The 26175-nt window shown below is 37.8% G+C and overlaps 1 protein-coding gene across 2 annotated transcripts; it reads right to left on the reverse strand.

Annotated features, from left to right (window-relative positions):
• Window positions 1–334: 334 nt before the first annotated feature.
• On the reverse strand, window positions 335–9081 carry NPY2R (neuropeptide Y receptor Y2). Of its 2 annotated transcripts, none has more exons than XM_004468925.4 (3): window positions 8673–9081; window positions 7687–7785; window positions 335–3515 (listed from the first exon to the last, which is right to left on the reverse strand). In XM_004468925.4, exon 3 carries the CDS (start codon window positions 3472–3474, stop codon window positions 2329–2331), a length of 1146 nt encoding a protein of 381 aa, XP_004468982.1. In that variant the 5' UTR covers window positions 3475–3515; window positions 7687–7785; window positions 8673–9081; the 3' UTR covers window positions 335–2328. The 2 variants fall into 2 exon arrangements, with proteins under 2 accessions (XP_004468982.1, XP_023447625.1); XM_023591857.3 differs by having other exon boundaries at window positions 7687–7967; window positions 8673–8915.
• Between the last annotated feature and the right edge of the window lie 17094 nt (window positions 9082–26175).

The raw sequence follows: 26175 nt of genomic DNA on the forward strand, positions 1-26175 counted from the left end.
ATTGTTTTACACAAGTTGGACCTGATCTTTGTGTAAGTTAGTCATGTGGACATGTCAAGTTGGCTGATGGAGACAGAGGTATGAAGCTCAGAAGAAATGTCTGGTGTGAACACAACAAATCAGATACCATCAGGATATGGACTATAATCTCAACCACAGCAATTAGTCAGTTGACACAGATTCGTGTGCAGAATGGAAAGAGAAGAGAGTTGCCTAATCGTCCAGGAGCCACCCTTATTTCCCTTTTTCAAGTTGTTTAAATGTCTTGTTGTCTTTTTTTCTCATCTCTTCTTCTTGGACAGGAAATCTGATATAAAATATCACACAATTTCTCTAATTTACCAAACTTATTTTATTTCAACAGATAAAATCACTACATAGAAATGTGTTTTTTTAATGAATTGATGAAATTAATTAGATTAAACACTGGATCATAAATTAGATTCTAATAACTTACTACAATAACAGATGTTAGAGTAGCATGCACATTTCCTACAGCACAGGCATTCTAAAAAAAAAATTAGCCATAATTATCCATTAGCATCTTAAGCAAAGTTAATGCTATTTAAAAGACAAAAAGCTTGTTCTTGGACAGTTATGTTAAATGCAATAGAAAAATTAATTCTTCAATTTTATGATATAGCACATATTTACGTTTTTTGTGTCTTCCTTAATCTGTCTTCCACTTAATCTAACTTATATTCTTTTATTTCTTTTTCAGTATTCTAAAATCACAGTCCACATAAAAGCTGGCCTTTTTATTTCAAGCATGGAAGGAATTTAGTAAGAGCCATAATATTAATTCTAAATATATCCATAAAATGAAACACTCCAGCTCATGAAATTAATGATCATAACTAAATATAATACTCATGTTGAATTTACTTATCATTTAAGGAGTCTATTCACAATTTTATCATGCTTACAAAAACATAATTGAACTGAAACTTCTTTAACAGTATTCAAAGAAGTATAACTATTTTACCATCTTGATTATTTTTCATTAGCATAATAGGGATTTAAGACTCTTTGGTTGGGTATTATTAAAATAAAAATTATATTCATAAAATAATTAATGAAAAAATACTATAGTATATATATTCCAATATTTATAGGTGCAATTTATTATGTATATATTCATAAACCATCCAAAAAATGTAGCTAATTATTTTGAGAAGAGGATAAATAACACATTGAAATTGATCCAAATAGAACATTTGCAAGGTGGAACAAATCTAATGTTTCTAATAATTCTTACCAGATGGGTTCCATTTTGATGAAATTATGTTGTTTTATCTATCAGAAATGGGTCCATTGAAGATGTATTTCAAAGAAAATAACATTGGACTCTTCTGTTATCACATTAGAGTTATGTACCTGTGCAAAAATAACTTACAAATAACCATGAAATGTTACAAAAGGCTACAAATTTATTTTCTAATATGACTTAACTTTTGGTGAGAACAAACTCAGTTCCAAACAAGGAATAATAACAAAAATCAATCATGTTCAAAAGGGTAAACTATTAGCAGCTATTAAAATCACTAATTTATATGGTTCTTCATTATCTAAATATTATCCATCTAGAAACTTGAAATTAGAAATTAATTTATGATTTACATTTCTATGACTTAATTTCAGCCTTTAATTCTGAGTTAGAGATATTTCTCACAAACATGCATTTGATTTTAACAATTGACTCTTCAAGTATTAAGTATTTTCCCCATCATTTGCCAAAACACTGATTACACAGCAAGTTTCAGTTTATTTCCTTGAAATTGTTCAAACAGTTGTCAACATTTACCTGTAGCATTCCCTGATGGATTTAGTTTACAGGAAGAAAAACATGACCAAAATGCAATAAAGGAGAGTATGTGTCTCCCTAGAGAAATTCATGTTGGGAATCTTTTCATCAGAAGAGGTGGGCGCAGTGAATTACACAGCAATCAATCATGACCCTAATGTTATTTGAAAGTCAACAGGTCAACCTATTTATCCACAGCCTTTCAGCAATGCTGATACTGCAAATTCCTCATTCAGATTTCCTTCCTTCCAGGAAAAGAGTAAAAAACATGTTCTCTCTGCTTTCACTCATAATTCCACCTATCATCCAAGCAATTGTAACTCAAGTATTTTGTTGCCTTGACTTTGGATGTGAGTGTTCACCTGGACTCTGTCAGCTTATTTTCCAGCCATTACACACAGATGCTTCAATTCAGATACAATTTCTCCCTTAAAATAGGAAACCAGTATGTACCTGGGAACCTTCATGAACCAGTTTGTAGCTGTGTTCAGAATTCATGCACACATTTTCATACACAGTCCTCCTTAGACATTGGTTGCCTCTGTGAAAGAGTCATTGGCACCATTATTTTTGACTTCCATGTTCTTTTTAGCTTTGAATGTCACAGACACCTCAGAGTGAATAGAGTCCAACCTCTGCTCACAGCGGAAGGCTGAGACGAAAGCTTTTCTGTAGTTGCTGTTCATCCAGCCATAGAGCAGGGGGTTGGCAAAGGTGGAGCACATGGCAATGATATGAAACACTGTGAAGATGAGTTTGTACTCCTTGAGGTCCAAGACCTGGTTGTCAATGTCGACAGCAAGTTGGAAGGCATGGAGGGGCAACCAGCTGACTGCGAACACCACCACCACACACACCAACATTTTGGTGGTTTTCTGCCTTCGCTGATGATAGTGGTCATTGGCAGCTCCAGGGCTAACATGGTTCTTAAGCTTACTCCAGATACGAATGTAGGAAAAAGATATGATGCCCAGAGGCAAAACATACAGGATTAGCAAGGAGGAAAGACTGTAGACAGTGCCATAGATGCTCTTCTCCTCCCCCGGCCACTTCTCTGTACAGGCCACAATCTCAAAGTCTGGTATAATCTCAATCAGTGAATATTCCCGGAAGATGGCGAGGGGGCTAGCCAGCAAGGCACTGATGCCCCAGGCCAAGCCAATAATCAGGAAGCTGTTGCGCTTGGAGATCTTGCTCTCCAGGTGGTAGACAATGCAACGATGCCTGTCCAAGGCGATCACCATCAAGGTGATTGTGGACACTTGGACTGCCAGGCCCTGGGCATAGGGCACCAGGTGGCACAGGACAGGACCCATCTTCCATTCCCCCATTAAGGTGTAGGTGAGAGTGAATGGCAGACACAGGGTATTCACCAGCAGGTCTGCCACAGCCAGATTGGCAATGAAAAAGTTGGTTACTGTACGCATGCTCTTGAATTTGATCACCACATGGATCACCAAGAAGTTGCCAATCACTCCAAGCAAGATGATGGAACAATAGGCCAATATGAGGACAATCCGCACCTCTGTCAGTTTGGTGCTGTCTATAAGCTCTGGCTCAGGGTCAGGGGCCAGCTCACCTCTAGAAGTGGTTTGCCCTGGCCCATATTGCTCCACCTTCATTTCTTCCACTGTTTGGTTTTCATCAGCCTCTGCACCAATTGGGCCCATGTTCAGAACAGTTCTACTTGTCCTGCAACTAGCACAAGGATCTACAATAGAATAATGAACAAAGATGGAGCAAGGAAGACAGAGGGTGAGGCAGAGAAAGATCACAAATACAAAGGTTTAATTTTGGTTGGAGCTCAAAATATTTGCCCTCTGAGCCCTGAAATTGTGCTTGCAGGTTTCCTTCAATATTAGAGTGTTTTCAATTTATAAATATAGCAACAAATTGCATAGGAAAGTGTCAGTTATTAAACCCATTTGCCTAGTGCCTGGACGATAGTGGTATACAATATTTTTAAGATAAAATGAGCAGATACTGTTTCATAGCCATTTTTTCTTTACAGAGTTTAGAGTTAAAAAGAGGTGGGGTAGGTAGACCACTTGCTTTTGGATGATCTGAAATACATTTTCTACATATATTCAGCATAATCTTTCACAAATACTACATGAAAATTACGTCCAAATCTGAACTATGTTTTCCCAAATTCCCTAAATATAAACTTTTTTTCCCTTCACTATTCCCTACCTCAGTTACCAAGTCACCTCAAGTTAAAAAGCAGGTAGCCATTTTGGATTATTTTCATCTCCTTTAGGCTTCACATTTAAGAAGACCTGGAGGCTGGGATTCTAAAATATCTCTTCCATCTTTCTTTTCCTCATTAATTCCACCACATTAGTTTTGTCCTTTCCAATTTCTCACTAGGGTTACTATAAAAGACTTATAACTTATCTTCCATCCTTTTCGTCTGCTTTCTCTCATTCACTCATTCACTCGTTTGCTTAACAAATATATTTGAACATATACTAAATGACAGGCATGGCTGTAAATGACATGGGCATACTAGTGAACAAAAATTTCTGTGCTCCTTGTCCTTAGATGTGTTCAAACATGTATTTAACAAGCATTAAAAAAAACTATATCAACAACTAGGATTTATGCTGGACAAAACAAGACAAAAAGATAGTACCTGTATTCTAAGGTTCGTACATCTTACTGAACAGAGACTACTCTGCCATCAAAAAAAGGTTTCTAAACTTCAAATGTGATCATATTTTTTCCAATGTTTCTAGATTGCTTAAAACAATAATCATAAACTTTCTAATATAAGATCCCCCTTTTAAGGCTATAAGAACACTAATCCAGAGCCTGTCATCATAGTGCTAATTCATTTTGAATGTAGTCATAATGAGAAAACTACAGCTATTATTTCGGAACCTGTTTTAAATGAATCTGTGTTGTATTAATCATAACAGCACCTATCCACATTGATAGGTGAGTCATATTTATTCAGACCACTGACAATGCCTGAGCTTGTGAGCCCTCAGATCCATCCTCACCCTTGTCCTGCTCCGCTCTGTATCACAGGAAGGCTGATCCTTTTAGGCCACACACTCCCAGAATTTTGGGATTCTGACTGAGTTTGGCAAATGGGAGGCACTGGCAGGAAGGCGGGGGTCAGGAAGAAAAGAAGTCAAGGGATTATTCTCTCTTCCTCTTTGCTTAGCGGGATGCTCAGCAGTGCCTCTGTGCCTCTGGTTCCCATAGGACTGGACCTCGTGATTCCTGTTTCCAGCCCAATGGCTCTGATCCCAGGACTTCCCTAATACCAACCACCTCCTTCCAGCACCTTCCTAGCCTGGGAGTGGTATGTCTCCTTGCTCTACTAATGGTACCAGGTGGCTATACCATCCCATGCTAAACTTTTCGGCCCTATCACCACTTGTGTTACCAATTCTCTGAATTAAATTTCTTCTCGTTTACATTCTTCGGGAGATTCTGTTTTGCATGATCCTTTGATAACCACGCATATATGATTTGAAAACTGCTTTTATTACTTTAACCTCCCATTAAAAGGTCTGGGGCCACAGGTTGGATAACAGTGGCTCCAGAAGAGAATCTTGACTCCTTAGAATGACATTCTAAGCTGTTCTTGAACTCATCCCATCTACCCCACAGCTCTCATCTCTCTCGACATCTCCATAGACATCTAATGCTTCTGTCACATTGAACGACTCCCAATTCCAGCACCAGGTCAGCTTTTTCTCTTGACTCTTTGCCCTCCCTATTCTGAAGCGTTATCCCTGGGAAGCCTCACAGTCACCCCACCAGCCTGTGCTTCCTTCAGATTTCACAGTCACCATGTGCCACCTTGTAATTGTCCTCCTTCATTTATCTACCACCGCGATTTCTTTGAGGACAGACATCCAATGTCTTATTCCTAGCACATCATATAGCATATTAAAGACACTTGATAATGTGGAAAAATAATTATTAGCTAAAGGAAAGCACAATTTTACTCAGTAATCCAAGTTGTTTTCTGAAGAATGCTGATACAGCATTCCTTCTTCTGACATGATAACCTCGTGCATATGTTTTTATTCTTAACCAGGTGACTGCCTCCAGAAGAAAGTTGTCCTAAGACCTCTTCTTGAATCATTCCCTATTTCTAACATTTTAAACTGCCAGTATATACTATGAAGAAACCTTTCTATTTCAAGAGCTTATTAGACACACACGCACACACACACATACCCCTGCAACTACACGAAAGGAGATTTTCTTGTATTTGCATTTGGTATACTGATATACTCCAGATCCATCATTAATAATTTAAAGTAGAAGGAGTCTCGGTCCTCTTCTAATTAGAGAACATGAAAATTAACCCCTGAAACCTTGGAGTATACGTTTGATAGGTCATACCAATTCCCTTAGACTTAGAAAGAGACTGACTTTACAGAGCACAATTAATCAATCCTGACAAGTCATTAACAGAATTAACAAGACTCCAGAGGTCTGGGTTTGGGGATCTCAGAGGATCAAATTGAGAGAGAAAGGATGAGATTGAAGGATATTGTAGGAGTAGATTGATTTACTGCCTTATTTTGCTTTTCCATTTCATTCCTAATGTCTTTATTTTGCTTTTTTCTATTTTCTTTACTTTGAAGCCCCTTTATTTAAAGCTTCTCTGCAGGGAGGGTATTGATTTACAGCCTATTAGTAAGTGGGTACTACTGGCTGTTCTTAAGCACACTACTGGCCTTCTGCCAGGTCAAGTTTTACCCAGAGAAAGTATTTTATGATAGCACTTCAGGAGAAGTGGAAGAGGAAGAGAGTACACAAATGGAGTTGGTGGGTTAAAACTCGAAAGCACAAGAATTAAAAGGTAAGTAAACAATGGTCAAACCTTTTCTTGAAAAAGGTGAAATAGGACATCCGCATTATTCAAGACATTTAAGGGAAAATGTGAAATGGTACAGTTTTCTTGAACAAGTGATTTTTTAGAGATTTTGTTACAGAATCTATTTGTTTATAGAATAGGAAAACGGGTTTCAGGGTTTGGTTGTTTTTTCTTTTCAAGAGATTTAAAAAACTTCAAATTACTTAAGTGGGAAACCAGCTCATGCATTAACTCCATAATATATTTACTTTTGTGGGGCTTTTTGCAATAGTACTTTTATTGTCATAGGATTGCCTTAGTAAGGCTTGAAATTTCATCAATCATGGCAGCTTCTAAGAATTTTTCCTAGGGGCGGGGAGTGGAAGCCGGGAAATCATGCTACACTCCCTATATTTGTCGCTGGTGAGGGGAACCAACAAATATAAATGCTTTCAAAAATGCTACATTACAGACACGACTACTTGCCCAGTAAGTGGAAAGTTGAAGCTATACACGAAAGGGCCTGGGAATTTCCTTTTCTGTGCTTTTAAGCTTCTGGACTTTTAAAAAAATAACATTGTCTATTTCATGTCGTTGAGTTCTAAAGGATGTGTCACTACTACAAAAAGTCTTAACACTTTGAGTTTGGGCTCCATTCCTTCCACCAGTGATTGAGACTTTATGGTGGGAAACGATTGAGTGCTTAAATAAATGCATCTAAGTTTGAACATCTTGGAAAATTCAGCATTACCTTCCCCCTTTAAGGCAGATATTTGTTTTTTAAAGAAGCAGCAGAAACAGTAGCAAGCTGCTCTTCTGTACCATTCAGGACCTATCTCCAAGACTGGACAAGGAAAGTGTTGAATATTCAGTAGAAAAGGAAAATTCTACCGAAAGTAGAAAATGGGGGTTGGTATCTCCCACCCCCACCTCCAGAACACCCATCTTCAGCCTAAACAGGGCGGAAAATCCCGGCACTCACCCATGCCCCCTTCACCCGGACCCGAGCGTTCCTTGTGGGATATTCTCACTCCCAAGTCAATCAGTTAGGACTTACATTTACTGAATCAGCCCTCGCTCGTCTCGTCCGCTGAGACGTGAAAGATGTGCGCTGCCTTCAGTCGGATGATCGTGGCCGGCTGATCCCGGGGGGGCACTGGAAGGCAAGACCGTTCTGCTCTCTCCGACCGTCCGGAGCAGCCAGCCGGGCTTCCGAGAGCCGCGCGGGAGCCCAGCGTGCGCTGCGCAGCCGGGCGGCCCGGGGTGGGCGCCGCTGGCTCTGCCGCCGACCCCTCGGCCAAGTGCGCTCGGGCACCGCACTGCGCCGCACCAAGAAACCTGGGTGGGCGGGAGGATGGGTGGGTCCGAGGTGGAGGAAAGGAGGCGTGGGAGAGGCGAATCCCTGACTCCAAGAAAAGGGAAAAGGTGCGGGGTGGAAGGGGTCGAGGGCGCTGCAGGGGAGGGGGCTGGAAGTTTCCACTCCCAGAAGCGGGAGCAGGGGACAGCGTCCAGGGTCCCTGCGAAGCCTCGTAGGCTTCGGACCCTACCCAGCGCTGCGCCCCCACGCGGGTCCCCCCCACCACCACCTGCAGCTCTTCTCGCCTCCTGCGCCACCCCCGAGTTTTATACTGAGGGTGTCCGCACTGCCTCCACCTCCTTCACCTCCCCCGAACTCCTTCCTTGGCTCTCCACAACCCAGTACTTCTAGAGATGACCCAGCAAGGAAAGGCACATGGACTTAGCTTGGTTCACCGATCTGCCGCGGAAAGGCAGGGCAAGGCGGGGCGGAGGCAGAGGGACGCGCGGCGTCCTGGGGCGGGAGGGAGGCGGGCCCGGGAGGCAAAATCCCCGCGCCTTGGCCAAACTGAGAAAACCCCGCAACCCCACATGGAATTTGGTTTTCTTTTTCGCCGGTTGGAACAGAAATGGGAATCCGGACTCGCGCAGAAGCAAGGAAAAGCGCGGCAGGAATGCGCGAGAATAAACCCTCCGCACACTTCCCAGGACTGGAGCGCCGGGCGCGGGTCTGTCTATTAGTAGTACCTGGAGCAGGAAGGTAAAGCGAGTTCAGATCCTTGTTACCCATAATCAGCAATTCTCTTAACAGGTGTCTGCTGCCAGTTTACAAGTTGGGCAGTGTGGATTCAGATTCAACAGCAGGCAGCTCTGTAGGGAATGCTGCGGCTCTTGGCAAACGCTGGGATAGCAAGAGAGCGACAATAGGTCGCGAATAAAGCACAATCTCCTTTTCGCCAGTTGGGTGGCTTTCCTCTTGGTTCTCTGATCAAGGGCCACGCCCCTCGTGGCACGGAGAGCGGGAGCCTTTGAAAACGCAACTCTCTCCTTGTGATAATGACTTGAGCTGAGTTAGTAGGTAGTGCGAAAGAGGATTCTGAAATTAATCAACAAAGCTGCAGAATCAGTTCCTCCCAGAAACTCCGTATTCAAAGTCATTCCTTCTAGAAGTGTACAGTTGGTCTCTCTTTCCCCTGTTCATTTTCAGAGGTGGCAGCAGAGCCTACCAAGTTAAGGAAACAAAAGCCCGAAGCCAGGGGCCCAAGTTTTCCTGAATGCCTGTGTTGGGGCCTTGCACAGATTATTTTCCCTCTGTGTATCAGTCTCTTCCTTTCCAAAATGAGGCTAACCATACCTTTCACTTGGACTGTCTCTGAAACTAAAAGTATATAGAATGATTTAGATTTAAATTAAACTATTCAAAAAAGAGGGATTTTAGCTGTTAAAAAAAATCAATATTCTCTTCAAAATATTAAAGGCTTGCCTGAAAAGGATTAGATTTTCAGTCCTATCAGAGCTTGCCCAGGCACTAATAGTATTGTGTACGTAAGGATCATTATATGGTGCAATCTTAAATTAATCTTATGTTAATGTAGAATTATGCCCATGAAGCATAGATATTATTTATAAAACAAAGCAGCTTCGGCTTTCCAAGAAACAAAAGTAAAGGAACTGGAAATATTTTGTAGATATTTTACATCGTAACATATTCATTGCTCCCATATGTATGTTTATGCAACAGGTTCCATGCTTCCTAATATATTTGCACCAGGGAAGACTGAACTATGTGGCAATTGGTTGTAACTTTAGAAGAGTGGGAGTGGCTAGAAAGGAGGACCACGAAAGCAAATATATGCAGGAAAACAGTCAAGAGCTGACATTCAGATAATTATTTTGAAGAATTCAACTTATTTCACTGACAAAACTGCACAGAACATTTATACTTCCTTTAGAACTACCTTTCAGAATAGTTTAGCAGCTGTATATGAACATTTGTCACTACCTTATACACCTACATGTTTCCTGGAAAATTCACATAGTTCCACAGATCTTTAGTCAGCAAACCAAATGAGATTAAATGACTATCTTTCAATAGATAACAGAATTAGATGAGAAACTGGTACATTTAAATTAAAGTTCCTTTATTTGTGTCATATTATCAAAGATAGATTTGACAATTAATGCAGACCCTTTTGTGCATCAAGACCTAATCAATATCTTTTAATGTACATATATTTTGTGCTATACTAAGAAGGAGCCACTCCGATGGGCCAATAAACCCTATCAGGACACTGATAGAACTTAATGGAAGTGGTGGTGAAATACTGATTAATCTAAATCGAAGACAGAACACGATTTTTGACATCTGATTTCTCTCGTATTACATCATCCAGTTCCTCCGCCAACTCCACATTTAACTAACATTCAACCATGTGCTGACTGCTGTGCGAAGAGGGCGCAGACTCAAACTCAGATGCTGGCATGGCTAAGGTATGTAACCTAAATATTTTGGCAGGCTAAATTTGAAGAGAAAGTGGGAAGTGATGGGGGCTATGGCAAGTTGGAAAGCACAAAAGCACATGCCTCTTGTGAAAGAGGAGTTTGCTTCTTGGATTCATGGTAGTGGCCCTGAAAAAATCTAGATCCAGAATTGTCAGTTCTGAATTTTTAAGATTAGCAAAATCCAAATTCTTAAAAACTTCCAATTTTTACATGCAGGACATCAATTTCAAAAAATTCAAAATCCTGGGTGGGCCAGATCTATGCAGGACAGGATAGACAGATAGACATATAGATAGATAGTGAGGCCTGGCTTTTGGATCTCCAATATTGTAGCCTCTAATATTGTAGCTTTTGATACTTGACAGACCTCCTAAATATATAAAATGTAGCAGTACTACCATTTCCCCTACCACACAGACCATTCCTCAGTACACAATAATATAAAAGAAATGCAGCCAAAGATAAATTCTCAAAGTAAGCAATTTTTATTTTCACTTCCCAATGAGATTCTGCAATAAAGAACCAAACATTTCAAATATTTCAAACAATTAGAATGAAGACATTTCACAACAGTTTTTTTATTTCCATAATATCAGTGTAGCAGTTTGCTATTATTTATGAATTCCAAAAAGAAATGTTATGTTTATAAATGGGTCTGGTTCCTCTAGGTGTGATAACCCTTTGGACTTTGATTCAACCATGCCATGAGAGTGCAATTCAGTGTGGAGTGCCCACCCCCTCTGTGGGTTGATAAAACAGACACTTATATGGAAGTAGACACAAAGGAGAAGAACACAGAGGAATAAAGACAGCTCCATAGACATGACAGAGGTTCCAGGAAGAGAGATGAACCTGATAGTCTACAGCTGACCTTGTGAAGAGAACAGAGCAGCTGAGCCCAGAAAGAACCAAACCACATGGAAAGAGATGAGCCCTATACCAGCCTACAGCTGAGATTGGAAGAAGGTGGTACCACAGAGCTTTAAGAGGAAGAAGGAAGGCTGAACCCTTGCAGACATGGCCTGCCCTTTTGCTTCAACACATGACCAGTGACATTGGGTGAGCAAGTATCTCTTATGGTACCTTGAGTTGGACTCTATGACCTTGTGACTGTAAGCTTCTACTCCAAATAAATATCCTTTATAAAAGCTCACAGAATTCTGGTACTTTGCATCAGCACCCCTTTTGGCCGACTAACACAGTCCATATAGAGGATCATTTATGGTGCATATTTATTAAATAAAATAACCCATGCTATTGATTTTCTTCAGTCTCAATTCATTCTGACAGAGGGAGGCTTTCCTCAAGGAGTAAATAATTTCATTAATTTATTTATATTTAGAGGCCATTTATAACCATTGTATAAAGTTAAAGAAAACAAAACCAAGGGAGGAAAAATATGTATACATTATCTCAAATAGTGTTGTCCAATAGAACTTTCTGCAATGATAGAAATGTTCTACATCAGTGATACCCAATATGATAGCCACTAGCCAAGTGACTACTGAGCACTAGAAATGTGGTTGTTGCAAGTGAGTGGCTGAATTTATACATTTTATCTAACTTTAAGTAATTTGAATATAATCTAATTAGCCACATGCAGACATTGTAGATCATGGATAGTGTAGGTCTAAAATATTATCCCCAAGATTATTAGCATATCTCAAGATTTTTGATTAGCATTTTCCTTTTATTTTATTTTGTTTATGAAATGGGATTACACTTATTTGTAACCTGATTTTTTTTTCACTTTAAACTGGACGATATATCACAGACACCTTTCTATATCTTTAAATATAAATATGCATCATCTCTTTAATACTGCCTAGGTCTAAACTATTTATCATTCTATTCTGGTTAACAATTGTCATTACAAACAAAGCATGGTAAACAGTCTTGTATATATTTCTAGTACACTTGAAGCTGGCTAGTAAGATAGGGAATCGATAGATGGATCTGGAACCTGGCAAAGAGTCCACCTGGACATCAGTAACCCCCAAGATGGCTGCTGGAAGACCCCACCCCCAAGATTATGCCATTCAGAACAAAGGCTTCTTCTGGAAGCCAGGAGAAGCCCCGGATATTCCCCAAGGACTTTATCATTTGGCCCTCACTGGGGCATTGATGGGTGGGGTAATCAATCAAAATAGCAAACAGCTGGAACCCCTCCCTCGCCATTAGCAAAGGGGTGGAATAATTAATGATTCAAAAAGCTGACATCAAGGCCTGAACTCTCTCCTGGGCACTCTCACCGCTGTCTTCTCCCATTTCCATCACTACGCAAGTAAACCAGGGGATTTATAATCTGTAATGGGAAATTGTAGTCTGTAAATCAGCCCGCTTTATCACTTTCAGCCCCTTCGTCTCTACCTGGGACCGCTGATCTATTATTTTCTTCCACTTCTTTTCCCTCCCTGCCTGAAAAAAATTACTGGCCTAACTCACCCAATGTGCTCTTGAAATTCATTTCTGCAGCATAGTCAAGAACCTAGATAAAATACAGTAATACACTTGCCCAGTTATTTCTTTCATATAAATTCCAGCGGGAACAAGAGCAAGGCAGTTTTAAATATTTCCTTAAGCCAAGTTCACATTACCTAAACAAACCGTAATCACAAAAGGCCAAACTGAATAAAGGGAAAGCCAAGAAGCTTCTTCTGTGATAAGGTAAATATGTCATGGAAATGACTTATCACATTGTCCACATAAAGTGCTCAGTATAAAATTTTGATGGTCTCAGGTTGGAATAATTGAAGTGGATACATTTTGGCTACAGGGTAACTAAAATAGGAGAATAGCACCAAGATTTTGATTCCTTAGGGAAAGTCCTCCTAGTTTCCCTCTGCCAGAAAGTTAGTTGTTTTTCTCACTCTAATCAGGTTTCCTGAGAGATGATTAAATAATCTTCAAGTCACACCAACTTGACTAGATCACAGATAGAAGTCAAATAGTGTAGCGCAGCTGGAATGTGGAAGCTGATTCCAGGAGGAAAAAAGAAGTAAGCTCTATAAATCAGGGTATCTGAGAAAGGAAAGAGATATCTGAGGAATGGAGGAAAAGAATAGGGGCTAAAGAGAGAGAGAGCAGCCAGCACAAGCTAAGGAATTCTCTGAACTCCAAAGTAGCCAGTAAAATAATGAATGCAATTGTGCAGGTTAAACAAGGTCTAGTAACAAGTCCTAGTTAGGAGATAATAATAATCAAATTACCCTAACACTTAGTAAACGGTGTTTAGTATACATTTAACTGATTCTTTATATGAATGTTTAATAAATTCAGTTATAATTTATCTTTAGGCTTATTAAATCCTTCTTACAGGAATTCTTTTTAAAATTCTAATGAGATGTTCTTGTAGCAAAAATTAAGGAAACTAGATGGCAATTGGGGTATAATATTGATTTTTTGATTAGTCATAAACATTTTTCTAACTGGATCTGTGCCTAACTTTTCTTTCAGGCAGGGAAGAAAGAATAATAGGACTTAACTGAAAAGAAATGTTTGGGTTTGCATCAAGTAGAAGTAGAAAAAAAGAGACCAATTTATGTGAATGGAACTAGAACTGTTATAACTTTTAAAATAATATCCCTTTTTTAAAAACTTGTTTTGTTTTTAAACTAACCAATCTAATTAAGTTTATTCTGATTTAAAAAAAAAGATTCTTTTATTTCCTTCTCTGGTCTAAACTTGGCTCATTTGTACTGAGTGGACTAGTAAAGTGTGAATGGGCAATAAATGATCACCAAATACTGAAGTTTGCAAAGCTAATCGAGAGGCTAGATTTTCTTAAGATTTTTGTGTGCAGCATGTTATGAAGACAGATGTCTCATTCAAAAAAGCAACTAGTTATTTAAAGTGAATTTATACTAAATCTTAAATTGGGCATAAATATCATTTGCTATGATTTTTATTTCTACGGATTTGGGACTTATGTTTTTGTTTTGAGTTTTAATTACAGATTCAAAGCAATTAAGCAGGATTGTAAGCAACTTATACAACATTTTGCTGAGATTTTTTTTATCTTTCCATGATCATCTGAATGGATTTTGAGACTGTTAAGGAGGCAAATCTGAAGGCATATTTAGATGCAAATGATTTACAGTTCAAATTCTAATCAAGAACAAAGGGCAGGACATTTTTATAGGAATTCAGAATTTAGTCAATGCAAATTTTCATTTGATTATCTGAAACATGCAGAGAAGGCCCATGGCTAAAGAGGAAACTGTACCCTTTTAGAAATTTCAATTTTCTTTAATAAGTGTTTATCTTTGTAGTATATTGGGACATAATTTGATACACACTTTCTGAATCATACACTCAATGCAAAATTTAATTTTTAATTTTCCTCAAAAGAGTACAAGTAGAATCAAAACTCTCTCTCATGCTAAATTACTATTGATGTGTCCTAAGCATGGGAACTCAAAAACTGTATAATTTTCACATATCACTTTGGAGATTGTGAAATGGCTTACTCAAAGTAAAAATTCAAAACATAAAATATATAATGCAAGGAAGATTTAATTCATGACTCACTACTCTTGTTTATCCAAAAGAATTATATAAAATCCATTCAAACATTTTATTACAACTCCTGTAAACAAGTCTTTATTGAGTATCTAATTTGTTACAGGCACTATGCTAGGCACTGATCATATAAAAAAGAATTACAAACAAACTTCCCACTGAGTGTCTCCAGTCTAGTGAGGGAATACAGATATATAAAGAAGCACCATAAACAGATCAGTTCTCTGGTAGACGTGACATTCCAGAATTGGGGCCACAGGAAGGAGTGGTCAGTTTTTATATGAATGATGAGTGTGGGGAGAATCAGGGAAATGCTCTATGAGAGAGGTAACCTGACTCAATAGAACTAGGTGGGAATCTTTCCAGGCTTTACCTCGCACTGGGATGCCAATTTCTGTTTGAAGCACACTTCTCCATTGCATTTAGCTGGGTTATGTAATATTGAGGCAGTGTAGCACTCACCAGAGGAGAATACTCATTTACATATGTCGAAGTATACTTCTCAAGGTTAAAAACATAATTCTGGATCAAAATATATAATGAGCACCTGTCAAAGATTTATTTAATTGATTAATAAGGGGACCAACACAATGGTAAAGCTAGGTCAAAGTAGGATCCCTTAGGCCTAGATTGCTAGTGAAAGAAAGAATGTTAGATAAGACTGATGCATTAGATATAAAACTGGTTGGTAAGCTGCTGCACAATAAAGCCATAACTTATGAACTTATATTTTCCACAAGACAGAAAACATTTGGATCTCTGCCAGACAGAAATCAAACTTAAAACAATTTTTCTATGTTAGCAACAAACTTCATAGAGATTGCCCTCTAATCACTAGTAGATAATAAGATGACCTAAGTAACCTTCATCCGGAGAATCAGATGATCTTTAGGTTTAACAGAGGATACTCCAATGTGACATGGAAAGAACATGTGAACATCCTACTCGGGTCTTTTTTGAACCGATACATAACAAACCACCCCAAAACTCGGTGGGTCAAAACAGTTATCTTATATGTTGTAGGTCAGAAATTCATGATGTTGTAGGTCAGGAATTCAGGGAAAACACAGTGGAGTGGTTTATTTCTGGGTGGTGTGGCATCAACTGGAGTGGCTGGGCTGTAAGGATGCACTTCTATGATAGTGCTTTCAGTCACATGTTTGCATCCTGGGCTGGGTCAGCTAGACTAGCAAAAGGATGGTTCATACTTTTCTCTCTTCACAGTTGGCATTCTCAGAGTAAACAGACTTTTTAACATGACTTTTGGCTTCCTCCAGAGGGAGCCTTCTAAAAGAGTGTTCCAAAAGACTCAAGCAGAAGATGCAAGGCTTCTTATGACCTAGTCTGAGAACATCTCTTCTGCTGTACTCTTTTGGTAAAGCAAGTCACTAAGGTCAGCCCATATTCAAAGGGAGAAGAGAAGTAGACTTCACCTCTGCATGGAAGAAGGGCATGTGTGCATTTTTGGAAAAATCTGATGATAGCCTACGAGAAAAGGCATCACACATCCCTTTGCCCATATTTTAGGTGATTCAGATATTTTTTTAAAGAGGGAAAGAACTTTAGCCTCTGAACTTCCATAGTGATATATATTTTTTTAGCTTGCAGTAGATTGTTATCAGAGCCAGAGACTGCAAAAATCTAAGCTCATCTCTACCAGTAGAAACCCTAAGGCAAGAATACATAATGAATAGAAGGGTGTTTCTAATCTCTGCACTTATATGTACATATGTACACAGTGATCAGTACAAATAAACACTTTGTAAAATGAAGAGTTAAAACAGAGATTAACATCCACCTCCAGACTGCGGGTTGTAAGTAATTTTGTCCCTGTAACAATTTACATAAGGTGAATAGTACTTAAATTGTTCTTTAAAAACTTCATGTAAGAAAACAGCATAATGTTCCCTGGTAGTCAATTCCAATATTTATCTCCCACATTCTAAACACTACTTTCATTGAGCACAGCCAGTGGGAACTCTGGAGACGCCTATTTTGTGTGTGTCCTTATTGCTGAGTAATGCACAGAAATTGGGCTCACATGATCTGGATCATTGTCTTGACTCCATGGTTAACTCACTCTATGCCTTTGGAAATGTCATTTAATCTGTCTGAGCCTAAGTTTCCTCAACTACAGAAAAAGAGGTACATGTTATAATTGCTAAAGTCATCTGATATTAAAAGTCAACTTAGTTTTTCCCAACTGTAAAAAAGTATATATATTACTTTATGCCATAGGGATATTACATAATTTTAAAAACTAAAGTGAAGAGTCACATTTCCAAGAACAGATCCATAAGTATGAAATTCAAAAATTTTGAAACCTACGTTAACTTTTTCTTTCTCACAAATTACTTTCAGGTATATCATATATATCCTAAAATAATAATATGTCATTTAAAGGAGGCTATATTTTTCTTTCATGAATCTCATATGATAGAAGAATATTGGTGACTTATATTGCAATAATGTTCATATTAGAGTAAATTAATCACACCATTTTGTAATTTCAAGCTTGATTTAATCTCACTGAAAAAAGTTCGTTATACATATCCATATGTATCATTAGGTATACATATACATACATACGTTAGGTATACATATCCATACATATCATTAGGTATGTACTATAGAACATAGAACACATTACAATTTTCAGAGGTGTCTATGTCCATAATTCCCAAACAGTGCACCAAGGCACTCTTGCCCACCAAAGCCAATTTAAAAGGATGCTTGTGGGATATTTTAAATTTTAAAAGAAAACACAGCAATATTCAATGTCTCTTGGGCGTCAATACTTGACATCTGTTAGACACTGCTGAAGTACAGCTTGAGTTTCTACATTAAGTTGTTCTACATTCCTTTGGATGACCTCATATCTTTGTGAAGATGGGGTTTTAGCCATTTCTATGATAAAAGGCAATTACCATGTGAAAAATCAATGAAATTTTCATGATCTTGCTATAAACCTACACCTTCTTTAATAAATAAAAAATTAAATCAATGAGAAACAGGAAATAAGAGTGTCAAGTTGATTTCAAGGTTAAAGAAGTTGTACAGTGCCCAAGAGCTCACACATACACCAGTAGTAGGTACTTGTGGTTATTTAAGAATGAGAGAAAATTGCATTTTCTCAATTTATGTGTATTATTTTTTCAAATGGCTGTTAAATTTTATTTTATTCCTTCACTTCCCATTCCCTATCCACATCCCATCTCCTGGTAACCTATATTCAAAATTATGGATATATAGATTTGTTTATGCTAATTTTCTTTAAATCAGTGAGATAATACAGTAAGTGTCCTTTTGTGTCTGGATTATTTCACTCAACATTATGTCTTCCTGGTTCATCCATGTTGTCACATGTATCAGGACCTCATTCCTTTTTACAGATGAATAATATTCCATTGTATATGTATACCACATTTTATTTACCCATTTATCACTTGATGGACATTTGGGTTGGTTCCATCTTTTGGCACTTGTGAATAATGTTGCTATGACCATCAATATGCAAATATCTGCTTAAGTCCCTACTTTCAGTTCTATACTTAGCTTTCTGAGGAACTGCCAAACTGTCTTCCACAGTGGCTGCACCATTTTACATTGCCACCAGCAACGAGTACTTCTGTTTCTCTGCATCCTCTTCAACACTTGCTATTTTCCATTTTTAAATATCAGCTACTCTAATAGGTGTGAACTGGCCTCTCATTGTGGTGTTGATTTGCATTTCCCTGATGGCTGCTGATGTTGAGCATCTATTCATATGCTTTCTGGCCATCTCTTTAGAGAGATGCCTTACCTTTGCCCATTTTTTAATTAGGTTGTTTATCTTCTTCTTGTTAAGTAGAAGGATTTCTTTATATATTCTGAATATTAATTCTTTATTGTATATGTGATAACAAATATGTTCTCCCATTGTGTAGGTTGTCATTTTACATTCATAATGAAGTCCTTTAAGAAAAAATAATTTTAATTTTGATGATGTCAAATTATTTTTACTTTTATTGCTCATATTTTGGTGTAAAATCTAAGAAATCATTGCATAATGAAAGCTTCTGAAGATGCTTCCCTAAGTTTTCTTCTAGGAGTTTGATAGGTCTCGCTCTTATATTAAGGTATATGATCATTTTTTAGTTAAATTTTGTATATAGTGTGTGGTAAGGATCCTTCTTTTTGCAGATGGAGTTTCAGTTTTCCCAGCACCATTTGTTGAAGAAACTATTCTTTCTTAATTGAGTGGTCTTTGCCTTCTTGTCAAAAATCAATTGGCCATAAATTTGAGAGTCGATTTTTGAGTTCTCAGTTTCATTCCATTGATCTATATATCTGTCCTTGTTCCAGTACCATGTTGTTTTGGTTTCTGTCATTTTGTAATAAGTTTTAAGATCAGGAATTGTGAGTCCTCCAACTTCATGCTTCTTAATCAAGATGGCGTTACCTATTTGGGACTGCTTACCCTTCCATATAATTTTGATGATTAGCTTTTCCATTTCTGCAAAGAAGGTTGTTGGAACTTTGGTTGGAATTACATTGGATATATAAATTGCTCTTGGGAGTATTGACATCTTACCCATATTTAGTCTTCCAATCCATGAACATGGACTGTCTTTCCATTTATTTAGGTCTCCTTTTATTTCTTTTAACAATGTTCTGTAGTTTTCTGTGAACAAGTCCTTTACATCCTTGGCTAGATTTATTCCACAAAAGTTAACTAACTGTATTCATACCATGAAAAATATATGTGATTTCTTTCTTAATCTTTTCTTTGAATTTTTAAAAATGAACCTTATATTTTAAAAAATGAAAATAATATATATCAAATAAACTGCTTGGGAAGTTTAGGACATACCTAGTGATCATCCCTCACCCTTGTCTATCACCCATCCCTTTTCTATTGCGCACAGATGTTTCACTTAGTTTCCATTTTGCTGCCTGGGGAGATGTTATGTCTAATGAAAAGGTCTGACCATACCTTAAGCCCCAAAAAAGTATTAAACAGAACTATTTACTAATCAGATTGTTAACTCTCAATGGCAGAATCCCTTGCCCCTGGATTGCATAAATGCCCCACACTCAGGGGGCATAGATTTGTCTCTCCAGTGCAAAGTGGGACTTGCATAGCTGCCATCCACTGACCCTGACTAATGGCTTGAGAGCAGCCACAATGGGATATCTTCTCCTGCTCTTTTGGAACCTTTATGCTGTGTACATAATGAAGTGGTCATTTGTTGAAAGTTTCTGTTGTGCCTGAGCCTGTGTTCTCATGACACACCACATAGCTACTCACTCCTCAAATGAAAATGATATCACCTAAAATTTATTTTGACAGAAACCATTCTGGCAAAGTGAAGCAAAACCTCAACTCATTATCCAGATAATCCATTATGTCTCTTAAGACTAATAAGAATTTTTACTGTCCCTTCCACACAATCCTCTCCTTTAAATGCTATAGCCCAGATTAGCTCTTTTAACCTGGGGGTGTACATTAGAATCACATGTGGTGATTTATAAATACACAGGTGATATTAGGATACTCCCCCTACCCCAGATATTCTGATCCAGTATGTCATGATTGGGGCTCAGATGGCCACATATAATTCTTTTCCTTTACCTCATTCTTCTTGACTTCCACTTTCTCCTTCAAGCACATACACCCCTTCTCCATGCCCAAGTTGGAATGCTTTTAGATTACCTTAGACTCTTCCTTAATTAAAATTTCTACTCAAAACTAAGCTCCAGGCATAATTCAATTTACATACTCAAAAGGACATAGACAATCTTTCTTTATGAGCCCTATTTATTTTCAGTCATTTCCACCATGTCATCTTCCCCTGAATTTGATCTCTAATCTCTCTCAATTTCAGGCCCTTAGAGTCTATGATTATGCTATTCTGTTTGGGATAATTATGTTAACATCTATAGTAGTTTCATATTATTTTTGAATTCCAAAAAGAGATATTGTGTTTTTTAACTGGTCTGTTCTTCTGGCTGTGATACCCTTTGATTGCATTAAATTCAAAGGTTTTATGTTTACTTAATTAGGTTAAGATTAGGACTTTGATTCAACTGTGTCATTATGGCATGCGGGGTTGAGTCCCCACCCCCTTGGTGAGCTGTATAAATGGACACTCACTCAAGGAGAAAACAGGAGTAGATACACAGAAGAAGATACACAGGAATAGAGAGATCTCCATAGACATGGTAGAGGAAAGAACTTGTACAGGGACCCTGGAGAGAGAAGAGTCATTGACCTGCTAGTTTGCAGCTAAAGAGACCAGACCAGAAAGAAATGTGTGCCAGGAAGAGAGATGAGCCCTAAGCTAGCTTATGTCTGAGATCAGAAGAATCTGGACCTCTGGTGCCTTAAAAGGGAAGAGAAAGGCTGAACATTTGCAGGTGTCACCTGCCATCTTGCTGCAACACAGGGCTACAGAGTTTGGTAAGGAAGTAGCCTTGAGCTGCAATCTTTTAGGGCCTTGTAACAGTAAGCTTCTATCCCTAATAAATACCCTTTATAAAAACCAACAGATTTCTGATACTTTGCATCACCACCCCTGTATTAGGCAAAGAGGTTCTAACTATGGAATGCTAGGAACTAACCATATGGAAAAGGAATATATATTTGGTTTTGTTTCCATTTTTGTTTTATAGCAGCAGAACCCCCTAAATTTATGCAAATCATATCATAATGCATAGGTGATAAGAGAGTCATGATTTTTTTTCATTGAACTATTGGCAATAATTATCAAGATCTTCAATTTAATCAGTTAACATCTAGAGCACACTTGAATAAAAATTTCTTTTCTTGGGGTTTATTCTACATTTTCCTAGCATTGCTGAGTTACTTTTCTTAACTCTAAAGACTAAGAACAAATATCATAGATTCATATAAACTTTGAAAAATTATGTCCTCTGGTATCTTTCTATTTTGTGGCAGTATAAAAAATAGTTATAATACGGCTTTTTACTGCTTCATTCACCTTGTTCTTGGTTTGCTAGCACATTCAATTCTAGTTTTAAAATGTTGTTTGGAGATACCAATTTCTTAATGTTATCTGCAACAGAGAAAAGATACAGAAAATGTTAGATTATTTATTGCTATATAAGATGTAACATTAAGATTATAGATAAGCATACAGCAGGATATTAAAAAATGAATTATAATTAGGTAAACCAAGTCCACCTTTGTCTCTCTGTGATCCTGGGGTTCTCTTCATGAAAATCACTTGGGTGCCTCAGACCAATGAAGATTCCAGGACTCTACCACAGACATTATGGCCAAACAATTCCTTAGGGATGAGAGATGCAATATGCAATTATTAAGAACCCTAGATAATTTGAATACATATCAAGCACTGGGAAGCACTGATCAAGGGAAAGATTCTCCTAATATGCTAATAAACAATAAAAAAGCATGCAAACAAATAAATAAATATAAAGGAGCTCGGGGGGGTTATTTTACCTAAATTCCTCAAAAATTACTGGAGAATTCTTCATTTTCCATTGCTTATGCAGACTAAATGTTAAAATGCATTTCATGTAACTCTTGTGTCCATTGGTAAAATTTATTTGTAGATATAAATTATCCAAAGTAAATTTCTGGGGATAAGTCTCTTTGTTTAATTAGCTTTCAAGCTAGAAGTCAGAGAGTCACTTCCTTAGAGAAGCAGCCCTTCAGGACCATAAAGAGGTTGAATTTCTCCATCAAAGAGCTCTACCCCCTTCTATTTCTGTTTGACATTTGTAACAATTTTAATTTCAAAATTGTATGTGTTTCTTAACTACTTGATGAATATCTTTTCCCCCAAGAGACCTTGAAACTGTGAAGGCAGGGTCTGTGTCAGTTTTGCCCATCAGCACCTAGCACGGTCCCTAATACATGCAGGCATCAATAAAATGCTTCTTGTACATGTGCAGATACTGGAGGAACACATGAAAAGGCAATTCATCTTTGAATATTCTTCCTATTAACTCATTTACCAATGGCCACTCAAACAATTTGAAACTATCTTTTCTCTTATCCAAATCTCTTAATTTCCTGCATCACTGCCTCACCCAATTTGGACCTGATTTCTCTCATAGAGACTATCGAGCAGGTCTGTCCTTCCTTTCTTCACCCCCTCTTCTAAACACAAGGTATCATTCCCAGCTGCTAAGAAAAGGAGATGTCCTTAAATTGCTAAGAAAGTAGATTCCCCTCTGACTCCCTTCATTTTTCCATTAGATTCCATTCTCTAGATGGCAAATCCTAATTTCTGAAGTTAATCTCTGCTTGTATTTTGCCTAACACATCTAATAGAGAGGCAATTGTGGCCTAGAGGTTAGATATGAAAAGGATGGTAATAGCCTGCCTCAATTAAAATATCTGTTCTGTTACTTTTTAGCCATCTGGTCTTAAACAAGTTACTTGGGCAAATTCTTTGGGTGTCATATTCCTTATCTGTAAAATATGTCTAATAACACACAACCTATAAAATTCTGGCTAGAATTAGATTAATACAATGTACATGGAGCACCTAGAACCATGCCTGACTTAAACTGGCTTTCAGAGAACATTACCTATTACTATCAAATAGGCCTCTTCTCCCTCTACATTGAAGTCCTTAATTATACACATTTACTTTTCCCTTACATCTTTACTGTCAAACACCACATTTCTTGATTACTACTCTTCCTCAATTCCTACTCCATTTTTTATCTACTGAAAAACTGACACAAATGCCTGTTGACATTTTCAGGTGATTGGAAAGCTATGAGTGGTCATAACCTGTATCATGCAAACATTGGGCTAAATTCATTGTTTTCCTTTCTACAATCCACTCCCCAATGCTTTCCTCTGTTTTTACTCAGTTCCATAGACTAGGTATAGAAAAGACTAATTGTCTTGGTGTTAAGAGTTGAGGATGTTTTACTCTTATATAAACTTTAGTCTATTGACAGATGTGCCACTCTTGAGGTCTTGTATATCCCCAAGTAACTTTTACTAAATTTTTGGCTATTCACTCATGGTTTATAAACATTATAGAATGTAGAACTTTGAATAAATTAAGCAATTACTTTTGAAATGTAAGTTATTTCTTCGCATTTGTGTGAAATTTCAAAGGCATTCTAAGAGTGAAGAATGATCTATAGAAAAAGCACATTACAATTGTCTAAAACTGGATTTTTTTTTTTTTGGAAAATTGTCAGAACTACCTATTATCGGATCAAGAATATTAAATAGGACATAACACATTATCTTAAGCAATGAGTGGAATGGTCACAAGGAAGCCACTAGGATTTATTTTCACAATGTCTTCACTAAAGCAGGTATGGTAGTCTTATTCACTTCTACTTGAATAATTTCAGATACCTGACAACACTTTGGAGTTCTAAAAAATTCTACAAGGTACAAAATCCCAACCACTCTATGCTCTCTTAAGTATAAAATAGCAAGTTACATCAACAGGTCAGGTTACCAAACAAAGTGAGTCCAATCATCTCTGCTAGCTTTCTCAAATGCTTTTTTTTTTGAGCAACAGTACTTGGAAACCAAAATTACTTCACGATTTCATGATTAAGGGAAAATGGATATGAGAGAACACCGATGCCTCAACTTAGAGAAATTATGCTGTAAATACTAGTACACTGAAATATAAAGTGAAACAAGTATTGCCAGAAAACTCACTCAGAAAAATGATGACTTGTATACAATTTTTCATAAAGTGGTGACTTTAAAATGCATCATATATAAATGATTACTGGAATTCTATTTGTCCTAAAAACATCTTTATTAATCAGGGTTCTCCAGAGAAACAAAAGAAACTGGATATATATCTGCATATCTCTGTCTGACTACCTATCTCTATCTAGATATGTATTTGTAAATACTAAGAGATTGCTTATAGGAATTGGCCTCCATGACTATGGCAATTGGCAAGTTTGAATTCTGTAGGGAAGGCCACAAGTTGGGAACTCTGATGAAGATTTTAATGAATTCCCCAGGAGAAGCTGACTAATTGAAATAGAGATAGTTCTTCCTTCTGACTGTTGAAATCATCAGTTCTCCCTTTACAGCCTTCAGTTGATTGGATGAGACATCTCATTGCTGAAGGCAGTGTCCTCTCTTGAATGTAGATGTAATCAACCATAAGTTCAATCAACTGACTAATGATTTAAGTCCACAAAATATTCTCACAGTAACAATCAGGTCAGTGCTTCCTTGACCAAACAAATGTACACCATAACCTAGCCAAGATGACACATGAATTAAACCATCAGAGTCCACCTCTTGTTAACTTTGCTTCTGTAAACCATACTTTATACCGAAATTAAAATAATGTCATACTTTTGCCCAACATAATTCAACTCTCTTTTGTATAACCAGAAACACGCTAACCCTTTCCCCAGACTAGGAAGCAAGTCTTTGGGTAACATTAACTCTTTTTTTTTTTTTTTTTGTCTTTATTAATTTTTTTAATATTACATTCAAAAAATATAAGGTCCCCATATACCCCCCACCCCCCTCACCCCACTCCTCCCCCCATAACAACAATCTCCTCCATCATCATGAAACATTCATTGCATTTGGTGAATACATCTCTGAGAACCACTGCACCTCATGGTCAATGGTTCACATCACAGCCCACAATCTCCCATATTCCACCCAGTGGACCATGGGAGGACATACAATGTCCGGTAACTGTCCCTGCAACACCACCCAGGACAACTACAAGTCCTGAAAATGCCCCCACATCTCATCTCTTCCTCCCATTCCCTACCCTCAGCAGCTACCATGGCCACTTTCTCCACACCAATGCCACATTTTCCTCAATTACTAATCACAATAGTTCATAAATAGAATATCAGTAAGTCCACTCTAATCCATACTCTATTCCTCCATCCTATGGACCTTGGAATGGTTGTGTTCACTCCACTTCTATATCAAGAGGGGGCTTAGATTCCACATGGATGCTGGATGCAATCCTCCTGCTTTCAGCTGTAGGCACTCTTGACTCCCTGGTGTGGTGGTTGACCTTCTTCAATTCCATGTTAGCTGAGTGGGGTAAGTCCAATAAACCAGAGTATAGGAGCTGAAGTCTGTTGAGGTTCAGGGCCTGGCTATCATATGGTCAGTCCAGAGATTCATGTCCCCTGGGTATATATAAACCCCAGCACCACCTACAGTTCTGGTAAATGTAACAGGAGAGGCTTGTGAACAAAGATAACATCTTGTGGGCAAGCT

The sequence above is a fragment of the Dasypus novemcinctus genome, chromosome 1 (assembly GCF_030445035.2).
Source record: "Dasypus novemcinctus isolate mDasNov1 chromosome 1, mDasNov1.1.hap2, whole genome shotgun sequence".
NCBI classification, from domain to species: Eukaryota; Metazoa; Chordata; class Mammalia; order Cingulata; family Dasypodidae; genus Dasypus; species Dasypus novemcinctus.